The sequence below is a fragment of the Microchirus variegatus genome (genome assembly GCF_963457635.1).
Source record: "Microchirus variegatus genome assembly, chromosome: 12".
NCBI classification, from domain to species: domain Eukaryota; kingdom Metazoa; phylum Chordata; class Actinopteri; order Pleuronectiformes; family Soleidae; genus Microchirus; species Microchirus variegatus.
The window spans coordinates 6,054,511-6,070,397 of record NC_139813.1 but is presented as its reverse complement, the minus strand read 5'-3'; the positions used below and the strand labels follow the sequence as shown (position 1 = coordinate 6,070,397).

The 15,887-nt window shown below is 39.0% G+C and overlaps 1 protein-coding gene across 1 annotated transcript; it reads right to left on the bottom strand.

The window, feature by feature from the left end:
- Positions 1 to 2,072: 2,072 nt before the first annotated feature.
- lbr (lamin B receptor) lies at positions 2,073 to 12,746 on the bottom strand (the record flags this gene model as incomplete). Its single annotated transcript, XM_083899010.1, has 13 exons — positions 12,558 to 12,746; positions 12,197 to 12,406; positions 11,631 to 11,714; positions 10,453 to 10,630; positions 8,959 to 9,155; positions 6,261 to 6,315; positions 5,116 to 5,310; positions 4,879 to 4,982; positions 4,572 to 4,697; positions 4,294 to 4,462; positions 4,021 to 4,101; positions 3,442 to 3,564; positions 2,073 to 2,233 (listed from the first exon to the last, which is right to left on the bottom strand). The coding sequence occupies exons 1-13, from the start codon at positions 12,726 to 12,728 to the stop codon at positions 2,073 to 2,075; spliced, it is 1,854 nt and encodes a 617-aa protein (XP_083755136.1). The 5' UTR covers positions 12,729 to 12,746.
- Between the last annotated feature and the right edge of the window lie 3,141 nt (positions 12,747 to 15,887).

Genomic DNA, 15,887 nt, shown 5'->3' with positions numbered 1-15,887 from the left:
ACTGGCCAAATAAACAAACAGTTTTTACCACCATCACACTTTTTAAAAATCAACACAATCACCATCATGTGTGTTTGAGTGGGTGTAAAAGGCTGGTGGCGTCTGAAAGTACGGTCCAGAGTGAAGATTACCACTGTAAAAAAAAAAAGAATTACCCATAAATGTGGCAAAGCTGGCTGTAAACATAACTACAGTGGTTCAAAATTATCGATAATTAACTTAAAATAAAAACATTAAATACCTACCGAGAAATATTGCTACTTCCAATTCTTTGACTCAAAAAAATAACATGATTAAAAAATAGATATTTACAAGGTATTCAGTCGGCACAGCATTAAAAACCTAAATATTATTGCTACTTGTGTTTTCACCTAAAGCTGCACAGGTGCGAAAAAATAAGACCTTTTAATTTGAGGGGTTTGCATATTCACAGGTTAAAATGCTAACAGTCGCTCTGCATGGCATCACAGTCTGGTCAAGAAACAGGGCAATGGTTAATTCATGCGTTTGAGGCGGGAAATAAAAAAAAAAAAAGGGAACATGGATGATCTTGATTGAAATCAGATGGGAATATCTGTGATGCCCAATCTCAACAGATGCCAATATTACAAACTTAAAAAAAAAAAAAAGTCCATGTCCTTTTCCGATCTTCAGCAGTGACATTGCACATTTCACACACTGCCTCCTAGAGGAGAGCGGAGGAAGAGCCACAGACCATAAACCTGAGGTAGCAAAAGCCCGATCTAAAAAACACTTTGGAACCGATTTAAAAAAAAGAAAAAAAAAAAAAAGTGAAACAAAAATGCCTTCATGCATTAGTGCATTTTCCTTTCTTGAGACTTCAGAAACATTATTTTTACACTCCGAAGTCAAAACTACTTAGGCATCAAAACTATACACAACAAAATCATTAAGACAAAACCTTTTTCCTAATGCAATGTTTGGTCTGGGTCCTGAGATGAAAAAAATTAAAAAACACAATTCCTAGTTCCAACCAATGACGAGAGGTAAAGATAGACGACATGAAGCCACAAAAACTGTGCTTACTCCTGTGCTCTCCTGTGCAAGTTCATTTAAAAATGACCTTGTTTTTATGCACGTTTTGGATTTGTGTGTGAAAAACCTTAACGGAAAAACGAGCAAAATCCCAAACATATTGAATTATCGTTTAAACGTTTTTGTGGGAAAGTTTGCGTCTCAATTCAAGTGAAATGTGAAGTAGAAACAGATTTAACGAAAAAGCTTCTGCATTATAAACAGCAGACGAGACGAGTGTGTGGTCTAATATGAGAAAAGGAATAAGAAACTATTATTAATGCAATAATAGATCAAAAGAAGTATTATGTGACAATATATCAGCAGCAACTGCTGTTATCTATTCATATCACCCAGTTCTGTCTCGTCTCTGTGAACCAACTCCCAATAATTAAACAGCAGTGGCTGCAAACACCTATAAATGTGCATTTCCCTGATAACATGAACGGGAACCAGATAATTGATAGTGCAGCTTCAGTTACATACAGTGGAAACATGTCGTCCATTTTTACACACGGTCATTGGATTAAATGTACAGGTTGTTTTTTTTCCTTGAAAAAGTAGCATTTTAATCCCATCCTCGTCAATAAAAATAAACTGTAAAATGATAGTAGGAGGGTATACGTACAAATGTTATTCATAACAGCGAAGATGATACTGCAATTTTGAATATGGGAGCAAAGCAAAAGTGGTGTGTTATTCTGAAAGCAGCAGTGTATGTACAAATATATACATCCTAACAAGACGTTTTTCTTTTTTTTGAGATTTTGATAATATTTTCTTAAGTATTTACTACTTAAAAACAGAATTCTTCAAACAGTCCATAAAAACCAATGAGTCTTTTTTTTTTTTCTTTGACATTAAAATTCAATGTACTGCAGCTTCTTCAGTCCAGAATGATTTTTAAAATGCTTAAAAATCTAAAAAATTGTCAATTCGGTGAGTCAATATTTTTGATTTGAGAGCCTTCTGATAGTGGTTGTTTTTTGTTAGTTTTTTAAAAAAGGCCTCAGCTTGAGTGCCCAGCGTCAGGTTCCTCAGTAGACGCGGGGAATGATCCGGTAGCGAACAGTCCGGCAGTACTCGTCCCACGCCGACCCGTACTTCCTCCTGCACTCGCTCATGTCGCGGGAGTCTCGGTGCACGAGCAGAATGATGAAGTAGATCATGTAGTACCATGGCAGGAGGTGGCTGAAGCCTGCAGACGGTAAGAGGACACGACAAAGACGATGAACCAGGCTGCACATTCATGTCTGATCTGTCCACGGCAGTTTCACCTTGTTCAATTTGTGCCAATAATCTGATATGTAAGCAGATGATAAGATTCTCCCGCAGTCACAATGCAGAGCGGTTCATCATGATTTCATTCAAAGCAACATTATATGACAACGCAAAGGAATGATGCCAATCTGTTTATTATTATCCCCAAAATATAATGACCTTTTACAAATGATCTGTCTTTTTCAAGTTGACAATAGAGTACCTTTTTGTAAACACCTGGCTCCTAATTAAGAATGCTCAAAGTGCTATGTGAAAAACTGCCAGGCAGCAGATGCTGAACACCCTTCAACTTTCAATAATAAAAAAAAAAAAGATAGGATCTTTCATAACTGCTTACAAATGAAGAATTAAAAAAAAAGTAAACTCATATAGGTAAACAAGCAGGGTGACTCATAAGTCAGAATAATTACATTCATGACAATAATGTGGCTTTGGTGAAGGTTTAACAGCATCTATGATGTTGCATCACTGCCATCTGCTGGAGTTAAAAAACTCTTACACCATCAGGGCTCCAGACTCATTTTTCTTCAATGACACACATAAGAAAATCCTTTGTTGCATAACCATGTCTAGGGCTACAACTCACAATTATTTGAATAATCGCTTGATCTGTTGTTATTTTCTTGATTAGTTTATTAGTTGTTTGGTCCCAAAAAAAAAGAAAATCAATGTTGATCAATGTTTCCCAAAATGCTGACGTTCTCAAATGTCTTGTTTTGTCCACAAACCAAAAGTTTGAATGATTTCTTTATTATATGGAGCAAAGAAACCAGAAAAGATTCACATTTAAGACACTGTAAAACCAGAGAGCTTGATTAAATTATTATAATAATAACAATAAAACCAAACAAAATAGTTGGTAATTAATTGCTACAGCCCTTCCTGCATCACTACATCAACTTGAAAAACTGATTTTGCTCTTCCTATCAATGTGTTTTACTCTCCTTCAACTCTAATTATAAAAATAGATCCTTGCATGCTTGTGTGCTCAGTCCCTAATAATTATTCAATAAATGAATGCTGAACTGTATGACAATTATTTGTGACATCCATGGTCTGAAAACCATTGAAAATATTCAGCAAAGTACTTTCCAGACATGACTTTCTTAAATAAAGTGAACTCACCACAGGGCAGAGACCAGGCCAGGGCCATGATGAGGTCTCCCAGGTAGTTCGGGTGACGCACCACACCCCACCAACCAGAGACCAGGAGACTCTTTCCTGTGGCTGTGGGAATCGTCTTCAGATCTGCAGATGACACAGAGACGAAGGGTTACAGTGAGAATGTTGCAATTAATCTCACTCACAGTGCATCATGTGCCGTTTTTAGAAAGTTCATAGTTAACAATGCATATTACTGCTAGTTTTGCAGCTATACTTTTCTTTCCCTCTCTTTTGTGTTTTTGTCTCTTTTTCTTTGGTAAATGCCTCCTAATGCTAAATATAAATGGCCTTGTTCCAACTAAAACACTGCAGCTTCTTTCCACTACAACTGACAAGTCTGTCACATGCAAATTCACTTTAGTCTCAGTCTATGGGATGGAATACTTAAGTTCTCAAACATCAGCCATTTTAATGACTTCGCTACCTCTGTAATTCTCCATTTGGGGCATAATAAATAAATATGTCTGTACAAAAAAACTAAATAAATAACTGATCACATGGCCAGGACATGTTTAACACAACACCTCCAGGACAACTTACGAGATAGTTTGGGGTCTGATGGTTCTCTCCTGAAGGCGTTCTTCTCAGAGTTGGATTTCCGGAAGATGTAGAAGCCGACGACTGAGCGCACAGAAGAAAGGAATAGGTTAGAAACAAAAACATAACACAACTGGAGTGGTTCCTTTTATATATACTGTATATAAAAAAGAAAATGATGGAAGACAGTGGGAAACAGGTGTGTAAACCCAATAATAATTCAAATCCTGAATCCTACTGACCAGTAAATAATACTGATTATTTGCTCCTACTTACGTTTGAGTATGACGATGGCTGTTACTGCAGGGAGGCTCAGTAGGTTGGGATGGCTGACCAGGTAATAAGCCTGCAAGGTGTAAGTGAACGGAACCCACACCAGATCACCAAAAGCCAACATGAAGCCAAAGCCGTCGTGCATCAGGTCCATTGTGGTCAGGATTGCTTCCTGAGGAAAATCACACGCATAAACAGATGTTTTATTTTTATTCAGGTCTCTTATTGTGGCATTTTAAATAAAGTTGTCACTTGTGCGTCTTGTGCTCTGTGGAGTTTACCTCATTCCAGAGACCGTCCACCACGTAGAGCAGCTGGAAGAGATTCACCAGGATCATGCTGTATGACGGAGCATCCAGACCGTGCTTCTTCATCTCAGCCAGCGCCATAGCAAAGTTGATCAAACACTGAACATTTAGACAGACACATAATCACAAAACTTATTATTACATCGTTGGTTTAATAATCATTGAGAATGGCGCATATTGAGAATTTTCACTCACTTCAAACATGTCAAAGGGAATTTTGTATAAAGTCTTTAAAGAGCAAAGAATGGCTACATTTTTAAAATCATTCAGTTTTTCTCACCCAGCCTATCAGTCCAGGACGCATCTCACAGAAGAATTTCAGATCAAAGTTTTTGACGCGAGGATTGAGCTCATGTCCTTTGAAAAAGTCATAAACCACATTGCCTGAAGGAAAACAGGAGAACAAAGAAATCAGGCTACCTCAGCCAAAACACATGAACCAATAATGGAGTCACAACAGTATATACTGTAGTTGTATTTAATCATCAAGACTGGAACTGTAGGTCTTTCTGCTCACCTGAGCTTCCTCCCAGTGCTAACTGCTCCGAGACGGCATGGCGGGAACGGATATACAGGTAGATGCTGAGCAGGACGGAGATGAGGAAGGAGGCGACAGCGAACTGCAGGAAGTGACTGTGGATGTAGGTGAGATCAAAGCCCAGGTAGACTGCTGCTGCCACTGCTATAGCGCTCACAACGATGGCAAAGAAACCTGTGAAAACACAGCAGTTTAGACACGCACACCGAGACGGGACACGTGTGCAGAACACGGAACAAAACAGCCTTCAATACACAACAGAGACAGCATGGACACTCACTTGTTGAACGTAACAAAAACCATCTCATATTACAGCTGTCAACTCCTACATTCGTGGAGGCTATGTTTTTACTCTAAATGTTTTGGAAAGGTTTTTGATTCAACGGTATAATATTACATCCCCAATTGGAATTATAATATAGTGATGTCCTGTATATCAAACTGGCCTATCCAGGATATTTAAAGCACATATTTTCTTAGAAGGTCCCATGATGTCAAAAACTCATGTACCCAGCTAGTGCTACTACAGCACTTCTAATTTAAAAAAAAAATAAAAATCATCTGTCTTTTATCTACCTTTTAGCTGCTCCTCACTGTGAAATGTATGATTATGGACCATGATAATCAATATCCAAAATGATTACCTTCACTGGTTTAATTTTTATGTGGATTTCTGAGGAAGTTTCATATTAATGCAAAAAAGAGAGTAATGACATTAGGGGGCTTTATAATAAAGTACCAAATTAATCACCAATTACTAAACTTGTACTAGTAAAAAACTGAATTTATATTTGGTTTCTGAGAAACTGAAAAAAAATAACTGCTTCTTATTTAGTCCTCCCTCTGTGACATAAATGGTTGAACGATATAACATGGCAACCTTTAAATATACAATAAACTGCACCTGAAACATAAACAGTTAAATCAACAACCTTCTTAAAAACTTGAAGATTAATCATAGACCTGCATTTCTTTAAGATGTAACTCAGATATTGCCAACTAAATAATGGCTCCTTATTGACCATAAACTTGCATGTATTGATCAGTTCAGAGTAATAAATGAGCGAGGACTCCACCCTGAGGATGAAGTGTTACAGTTACAGTATTGAGTCATGCAGCCTCACCATTGGTTCTGTACTTCAGTCTCTCACCAGACCTCAGTGGCATGCCCTCACTCAGCTGCAGACAAACAGAAGAGGAGAAAAATAATGAGATTAACACCTGACAAAGTGCATCCATCATCATCATGTGAGTGTCAGTTATTCACTGTTAAATACAAGAGTGCTAAACCCCATTGGATACGGATTTACTAGATACTGGTGTTTTAGCTCACGATCATTTGTAAATGTCACTGACCAACAGGATCCACCCAAAGTGGGCAGATGGGAGTGATGCTGGGGTCAGACTACATGATCTGCAGTAAACATTGGTCAATGCCACCGATGCGACACACGTGCTAGACTTTCTGTCAGGAAGTCCTCCCAGATCTGTCTTTGATTGTCATTCCCCAACGATCAAAAACTATTTTCGATTTTCAAGGCAGATGGGTCCCGACATCCTTCATCAGAAGGACTGTTCTATAAACATGCCTTTAATGAGTAGCCTGACCTCGCTGTTTCACTGCTTTAATTACACCCTTGAACATTCTGAGACATTAGCTGCAGGAGCTGTTTGAGAGGACAGAAACTGAACTGGACATTAAGTTTGTGCGCCAGTGTTAACGGAGCTCGTCATTGTCAGGAACATCGACAGCGAATAAGTGAGCGCGCTGACAAATTGTTAGCACTACACAACCCTCGTCTTCAGTGACGTTTGTTTTTTACCCCGATTCCACAGTAACACTATTATTCTGTTCATTGTAGTCTAAAATATTCTTCTTTTAATGCTTTAACTGGGCTCAACTTTGACCCAATGTTTGATCTACTACAAACTACCTGAAAAAGTGAACAATCATCCTAATAATGTATATAGGATATATAATTTAGCTAAAGAGAGAACACCAGTGTCAGAGATGACCCGGTCGACAAAGAATTTGCTTTTCCCTGTGGAGTATCTCACAAATCCTGATAAATAAAAATTGGTGTCTGTCACTCCCATGCACATCAAGTGTGATGCAAAGTAGGGCTGGGCGATTATGGCAAAAATAATAATCACGATTATTTTGATTGATATTGAAATCACGATTAATAAACACGATTATTCATTGATTTCAAAACTTGAGTATTTATTGAACCAACAAAACTCAAATTTAAATATAACTTAAAAGAATAGTGAGAAATAAATTAGTAACACGTAAACAAGTAAAATAATAATAGTAAATTAAAATAATGATAGCAATAAAAACAATACATCACTAATAACACAGGACAAAATCAAAATAAAATGCTCTTCTTTTTCAAAAAACAAAACAATGCTATACTCCCTCAGCACATCCTTTGCTTCTTCCGCACAACATTTATCATACAAGGCTGGGCGAGCAACTGCTGAAATGTGTACGTGACAGCAACACGTGACGCTTGTCCAAAGTCTTAACATGCGTCTTGAATCCTGGGTTGCTTATGGTACTGATGCTTACATGTCCTTTGCTAACATATTTTTTTAATTAACGTCACAGTCTCCACTATCTCTTGATGTCTGTGGGATGTGGTGGGATATATTGGGACACATTATAAAGAGTGTCATTAATAGAGGACTGTGTTGCGGTGGCGCTGGCTGACGAGCTTTATCGCATGGTTATAGACCACTTCATGGCTGAACTTTAAGGGATTGAAATGAATTTGGTCGTGTTGCCTTCAGGAGCAGACATGACAGCGCGAGAAACTTTGCAAACAATTTTGTTTGCTCAATGTCTGTCACATTGAAGCCAAAATGTTTCCAGATAACTCATATTTTCCTACCTTTGTTACCTTTCAGCCATGTTTTCAATCGCTCGCTCCTCATATTATTGATACACACAAGTCACACGCTTGCTGCAGCTGCACTTAACACTGGTGCATTCAAGGTGCTTTTATAGCATAGGATTTTACATACACGGCGCGCCGTGCGGCGCATTAATCGATTTTCTTCTATTATAATGTTTTTATGATCGTGAGAAGCTAGAATCGAAATCACAATTAAAATGTGATTAATCGCCCAGCCCTAATGCAAAGAGAGTAATAAATTATGAGAACTAGGAGAAAAATAAATGAATGAATGAATGAATGAATGAATGAATGAATGAATGAATAAATAAATAAATAAATAAATAAATAAATCGCATCATGGTTCCAGACATATTTAGGGTATTTAAGTGACCTTCGGTTTATTCTACAATGTTATTCTTCTCTCCTACAACTTCTAATACAATTATGGCCCAGGGTTTCCCTCAGTGTATTATAAGCCTGGTGGGCAACCAGGCTTTACTTGCCCCCCCGCCAGGCTTAGCGTTGCTTGTTTATTTATTTTAAATAGATTTTTTTTATACACCACAGATTTTTCTACACCGGGGAACAACGGCGCATGCTCCCCCATGTAATCGGCGCAGTGCACGCTTGCCCAGGTGCCGATTGAAACCCAAGTCACACTATCAAGTGTGTCATTATTACGGTTACATTGTTCTTGTCAATAAAGATGTTATATTTAGGGATGCATTGATAATTCAGAGACCGAAACACAACAAGTACAATGTGTACGTTACTAGTTTACTCATCACATCATAGTGACACCTGGAAGCCCACTCAGGGTCAATGTAAATCCCCATGACATGAGGCAGATGAGAACAGTCAAGTAATGTGGACTAAAATTCAGGACACGAAAGTACAGTGGTCAACACTACACACTCACCTTTCCAGCAGGCAGGATGTAGAGCAGGGCCTGGAAGAGGATCCAGAGTATGACAAAGCCAAAGGCCTGGGTATCCCAGAAGGCTTCAAGAGGAGGCAGAGGCGGGGGGAAGTTGGTGAGGCTGGGGTCCTCAATGTTCACTTGGAGTGCCAGAAAGAGAACCCAAGCTGGCAGAAAGAGCAGCCAGAAGTATGCTCCTGAAGAAGAAAAAAAACCCTATCATGAATTATAATGTCATCAATTCAGGCTCATTTTTTAATCACACAACATCCAAAATTGAATAAGTAGTAGGGCTGAACGATATGGACAAAATTTCATATCTCGATATTCATGCCAGATATCTCGATATCGATACGATGCGATATGACTACAGGTTCGTAGTGTTTCAGAAAAATAAAAACATAATACAAAAGACTGGAAACTGCACTTTCCACATGGAAAGTGCAGTTTTATTGATGAGAACTCACTGCCAGTCATCAACATTAACATAAAGTCACCAAAGAATAAATAAAAAATCAAACATTTTACTGCAGCTCCGCTTTAATGTTTGAAGCGTTATCAGTCATCACGCAAACCTGTTGGTCCTCCTTCAAGTCCCAGTCTGCTAACACACCTCTCATCTCCTGCGCCATATTACCACCTGTATGCTCCCCGGGGAAGAAGGACGTCTGCAGACAGCGGGTCTTGAGTTCGGAGTTTGTTGTAATAAAATGGATCTTTAAACTGATGTAAGGTTCGGTTGTCCGGCGTGACCACAGGTCCGTGGTTGTGGCGAAATGATCGATGATTTATTTTGGCACAAAATCGCCACTGGCCTCATTATCTTCCGCACTCATGTCACTTTTTTTTTTTTTTTCCCCCACTGTATGTCGTGTGTGTGAGTGTGCGTCTCAGTCTCCATCTCCCTCCCGCCCTCCTATGTTTGTCATTGGTTTGCTTCAGCTGTCGATCCACTGCAAGCATGAAATAAGGTTTGTGGTTGGCTGGCCGAAGTGGTGCATTCAGTGGGGAAACTTAAAAAAGATGTGTACATGCAGGGCGAGCACGGGGGAAAATCTATATCGTCGCTTTTTCGATATTAATATCTTGAATGTTCATATCTCGATATCGACACGATAACGATATATCGTTCAGCCCTAATAAGTAGTCGAGGGTAAAGTACATTTTTAAACAAAAACTGAGTGTGAATGTAGCGTAACATGGAGTCACACAACTGAGCCCTCTGTATTTTGTGTAATCAGCTTTGCAACAAACCTGGACTGGCAAAATATAGTTATTTTAGTATTTCTTAAGTCTCATAAACACAGAGGGACAGATAGTTCTCACTGCTCTGATAACCCCACTGGTTTGTCTAGTTCTCCCAGTGAGAGTGAGTAATGTAATTTTAGTGTGGTAGTGGACAAGTACAAAGGTGAACTGTCTGATAGTAAATTTAACTCTGGAAGACTTGGCTCTGTGCCCCAGTATATTAGCTGCATGTGACCTGAAACTCACCTATTTTCCCTCCAAAGTCTAGTGGGGTGGAGAGAGCAGCAGGAGGTGCAGCCACAATGGTGGGCTTCTTCTCCAACTGCTCTGTCACTGGTTTGGCTCCGCTATCGTCCTTCCTGCGTCGTAGATTGTAACGACCCTGGATCTTCTCAGCATCTGCCTCCACCCTTTCCTCAGATTTCTGTCAACATGTTTAAGACGATTTAGGATTTTAAATGATGACAAACACAAATGAAACTCTTTTAGTCTTTGGAACCGTCTACATGTTCATTGATATTCATTTCTAAGCATCTTAGGGTTCTTTTCCTTACAGGCAAATTGTGTATCAGACCACTGTAACCTCCACCTTCAACATTATGTTATATTATAAAAAAGAAGAAGAAAATTGTTAAATATGAGCTGGTATTGGCTGCAAACCTCAAGTGGAGGCTAAAGTGGCGTTGAATGAACGGATCGATTATAAAGCAGAGAAAATCTGTAATAGTATTTGAAATATATCAGTCTTGAACAATAACAAAAAAGCTACAAGACACATTTCTTGATATATTCAACATTTATTGATTATATGTAAAATCTCAAACCAACTTAACCATTCCCTTCCTTAAAAACTCACAGCTCTCGGGATGTGAATTAGGGAAACCTTTGCTAACCGTTTGTCTCGCAAATTCCAAAGGCAAGGAGCGTAAAGAGGCAGCACATGTTTGCACAGCATGTGACTGACCGACTAAAGCATGATCTTATAAAGCGAGCCTCTCTCTGCTGGAAAACACACGCACAAATACAAACGGAGCCCCCCCACCCTTTGGAATGTCATGATGTGTTCGTGGGGTACACATCATGACATTCCATTCATTACATCGAGAAATATCAAAAGGAAAGTTTGTGACTAAAATAGTGACATTAACGCTTGGAAATATAGCAACACACAAAATCGTTATGTTGTGTTTTTTATGGGCTTTTAAATATGCAGCTTACCCAAATTTTGAATTCACATTACCCTCCCTTTTCTGGAGTACAAAGTCTGTGTGGTGGTTCTAAACCCACAACTTCACACACTGACCATCCATCAACACAGGTTAGCGTCAGTGTTTTAAATGACTTGGTTTGTATTCATGAGTTCATCAACAGTTGCAAAAACATTTTCCACATAATAAATTTTTCTTTAAGAAGTCGCAACTCACCTCATTTACTTTGTTAGCCGTGCTATTCTCCTCTTTCTTTTCATGTATATTGTCGCTATTGTTCTCTGCTGCTTTTGTCTCTTTCTGCACATCAAACAATGAAGGGAGAGTGATGGAGACAAAAAGGGAGGAAACACAATGTGAGGACCCAACACAGAAACTGTGACTCTGTTATGCTACACATTTAAATCCAGAAAAACACATTTTGACAAGATTTGTAATTACACAAAACAGTGTATTGTCTAGGCCCTAAGTTGTCAAAAACAAGACAAGATCAAGTCATACTTTATACCACTATTTCAGTAACTGCACGTCAGCTGTCTCCATCTTTGAATATTTGTTACACAACTACCTCTAGAACTTTAGATTTAGTGCAGCATAGTGAATTTCTTCTGGAGACTATCTGAAAAATATCTCCTTACATTCCTACATTGATAAACAATACTGGTAATACTTTATTGGTATGATAAATTCATGTTAATCTAGAACAACTATTCAAACAAATGCAGTGAAATCAGCTATTCTAGCATCTCCAATGCTATAAGAGAGTACAGAGAGGTAATTACCAGGGGGGTCACTCTGACTTCCAATGTGTCCTTCAGCTTTGGATCCCGACTAGAGGACAGGACGTTGTCTGTTATAGCTGCGGTAGCGACGGCCGCCGCTGTGCGAGAGGATGAGCGCCGTGTTGTCCTGGCTGGGGAGCGTGAGCGGCTGCGGCGACGGCCCGGTGACCGAGAACGGGAGCGGGGACGTGTCTGGAAACCAGTAACACTCTGAAAAATAAACACAACAGAAACACCAGGAGTTGTGAATTCAAATGCTTCAAATTGCATTTTGATTTTTGTTTCTGTTTATTGTGGTGGACACAGTTATGTGAGACTGTAGTGAAGTTTAGATTAAGCATCAGTGTGACACTGGTCTTACCTTGATGTCTTGCTCTTTGAGCTCCAGCTCAGTACCATCCTTGTAGATGACAGTGTAGAGCTGACTGATGGCGTCAAAGCTTAGGACCTTGACCTCATAATACAGACTGCTGCCTGGCCAGCGGCCCATCACCTTGTCCCCTCTCTGATACTTCACAGTCGGCATCCTCATTGACCTGAGAAAGAGTGAAACACAAGATATTAATCATGAGAGCAGGACAAGGTAGGAAGTGGTAAGAAAAGGAGGTACAAAATAAAGGAGATAAGACAGAGGACAGACAGGAATTATAGGACAAGACAGGAAAGAGAATTAAGGAGATGGATATCATCTTCTCCACAAGCAACGAAGGAGACCTGTTCAACAATAAGACAATACAACACAGCACATGGTTACAGCAACATTCATGACCAAACACCAGGGGGGATAAGAGATACAAGTGCCAAAATATCAGCTTAGGTAATAAATTATCTGCTGCAAATCCATCAAGGTGTTTCTACTTCTTCAAATAACTTTACACACATCCAAACAGTGAGCAGATTAGCTACAGAAAAGTGCCACATACCTTTCAGGTCAGCCATAAATTAGACATTCAAAAATTATGAATGTAAATCATTCAAATATCACACGACCACCTTCATCTTTTATGTTTGAGTTCAGGTTTAAAAATCACGTGTTACCTGATCACAGTAGACGACATAAAACTTGGCAATATCCTGGTACCATACAACACTGGAAACAATGCGGTGGGCCAGACAACGTCAGCATTATGGAACATTAGTGACCAGGGAGGCTCTGTGTCTAGAAAACCACCACACGACTGCAGAACTGCTGACAGGTCTGTCCCTGCTAGGTTTAGCCAAAGCTGTCTGCTTAAAAGAGTCGTAACATTCAAGTAACAGCCAAATGGGCCAAGAGTTTTGAACCAGATATAAATGACAGCAGAGTTCAGTGTGGTTGTGAGTGTTCTAATTGCAGCAGCTAGTTTGATGATAGCTATAAAATGTGTGCCCAGTCAGAACTAAGAATTCTTTACTTTTAATAAGTTCTGCTGAGCAATATAATCAACTTCAAAGCTGGAAAAACCACCAAAGAATTTCCAGCAGAATTAAATAGAAAAATCACATATAGCTTTTGCACAGGCTTGTTCATAAAAATCTATATTTACACTGACCACAAGAAAACACAGAAAAACAGAACACTGACTCAAATATCAGTACAACAGGTTTTGGTTAAAACAAGGCAAAGGTTAGCCACACACCAAAAATACAGCCTCCTGTCAGTAGATTACGATTAGTGAACACAGGGCTGTGCTTCAGTGAGAGAGTGTCGATCAGACAAGAAGAAATTATATACAACTTGAGGATATGACTTCACCCAAATAATAAACCACTCTGATGCACAATTGAATCTAGTGTTAACAATAATCCCTTCTGTATTGGCAAACACAAAATTAATTCCACTGATTAATAGCAAAAGGAGTAAATAGAGAAATTAGCTCAGCAGATATAGGACAAACGGAGGAAGGAGTCAAACACATGCAGCCAAATCGTACTCCAATAGTATCTAATACAATAAAATTAATAACTAAATAAAACAGAGCTCATACACATCTGTGTAAAAACCAGCTCAATCAGACACACCCAGAGTTAGTCCCTGTGCTGCTCTCCTGGCACATTTGCCGAGTTCCATATGGGACATCAAAGTCAGGGCTGAATCGAGACTGATGAGAGATTCCCATCAGATCTTTCAGGCTGAACCGATGCAGGATCTGGCTCCAACGAGGGTGGAGCTTGACACAGAGGTCAGGCTGACACAACTGCTATTTAGCTCCACCTGGAATGCAGCCCCATTGGAATGTAACATGTGAATTGAGTTGTAAAGTCCCACCAGCCGTTTAGCTTCACAGGGCAGTACCAGAACATTTAACTTCTACAGTGTTGGGATAATCTGTCAAATAGGATGTTGCAAAAACACAGGTTTGTACAGCTATTCATGTTGTGACAGCGCTGATTTCCACTCACTTTACACTGTACAAGACCATGTCAATCTGCTTAACCATAACCAGTTCAGGTCTATTATAATCATCCTAACCCTACAACCTAACCCTAACCCCACATCTTAATCCCAACTTCAACCATATACCAAAAAAAAAAACATCCTGAAGAGTACAAACACAGACAAAGTGCCTATCATTGATGACAAATAAGATCCAACCATCTTGCTATTCTATTGTTCTAGGCAGCATCAATGAATGCATCATCTAAAATCTTTGGTATATGGAAAACACAAGAATGAATGAATGTTTTACAGATGTTTTATGGACCAAACAAGTAATTAATTTGTGGAGAAAATAATCAGCAGCCCGAATATATACATATACAGTCATAATGTGATACAATTAATATGATTTGTTTATAATTACAACATGCTGTACAATATTTATCACAATCAAAAACAATATATAACAAATAGCAACTCAGAGGGAACAAGCACGATAAAAGTTAATTTTCAAGAATGATTTAAAAGCAGCAACTGAACTAGAATCTGTCACTTTTTTGTTTCCAAGATCTGGCAACAACAATTGAGGGGACATGCAATTTAAAAGTTACAGTAAATAACGTGGAACAAGGCCACAAATGTCAGCAATGAAATTCTAAACAGTGCTGAGTAGGCAGGATGGAATTTTTGTTCATGTAAGTTGGTAAATGCATCCCATGCAGACAAACTAGGTGTTGTGTCTATTGCTGTTACTTACCATTCATAAAAAAAAACATCCATGAATAACTTAGGAAAATATCGTTTAATGAAGATGGGCGACGGTTGTTTCAACAACTAACCACTCAGTCCTCGTCAAAAACACGATAAAAATCTAAAACCGCAAATAGTGCTCGAAAAACACTCGTGTTGGAGCGTTAATGTGTTTTTTTTTGTTGTCAAAGAACTTTTCAATTACAGGGTTATTATTTGCCTCAATGTGGCTACTGCCCCCCACAGACCGGAGGCTCACTTGTACACGACGGTTAGAAACCCGCAGTTATCTTCGGCGTGTTCACCTCGAATGCCACAAGGGGCAGTCATGAGCCAACTGAACATTGGAAAACAGCTGTCGTCAAGTGACGAAAATTAGAATAATATTTTGATTATTTAAAAGGCATTAGAGGAGTCTACAATGTAAAACACCCTTCTTTTAAGGCTTTAAAAAGTAGCTTTTAAGTCCACTTTGCCGAATGACGTCAGGTTAACTCCGCTGTCTATGATGCACGGCTGCTTCAGCTTTAATGATGTACTCTAATGTCTATAACGTTCAATATTCTAATACTAGACACATGA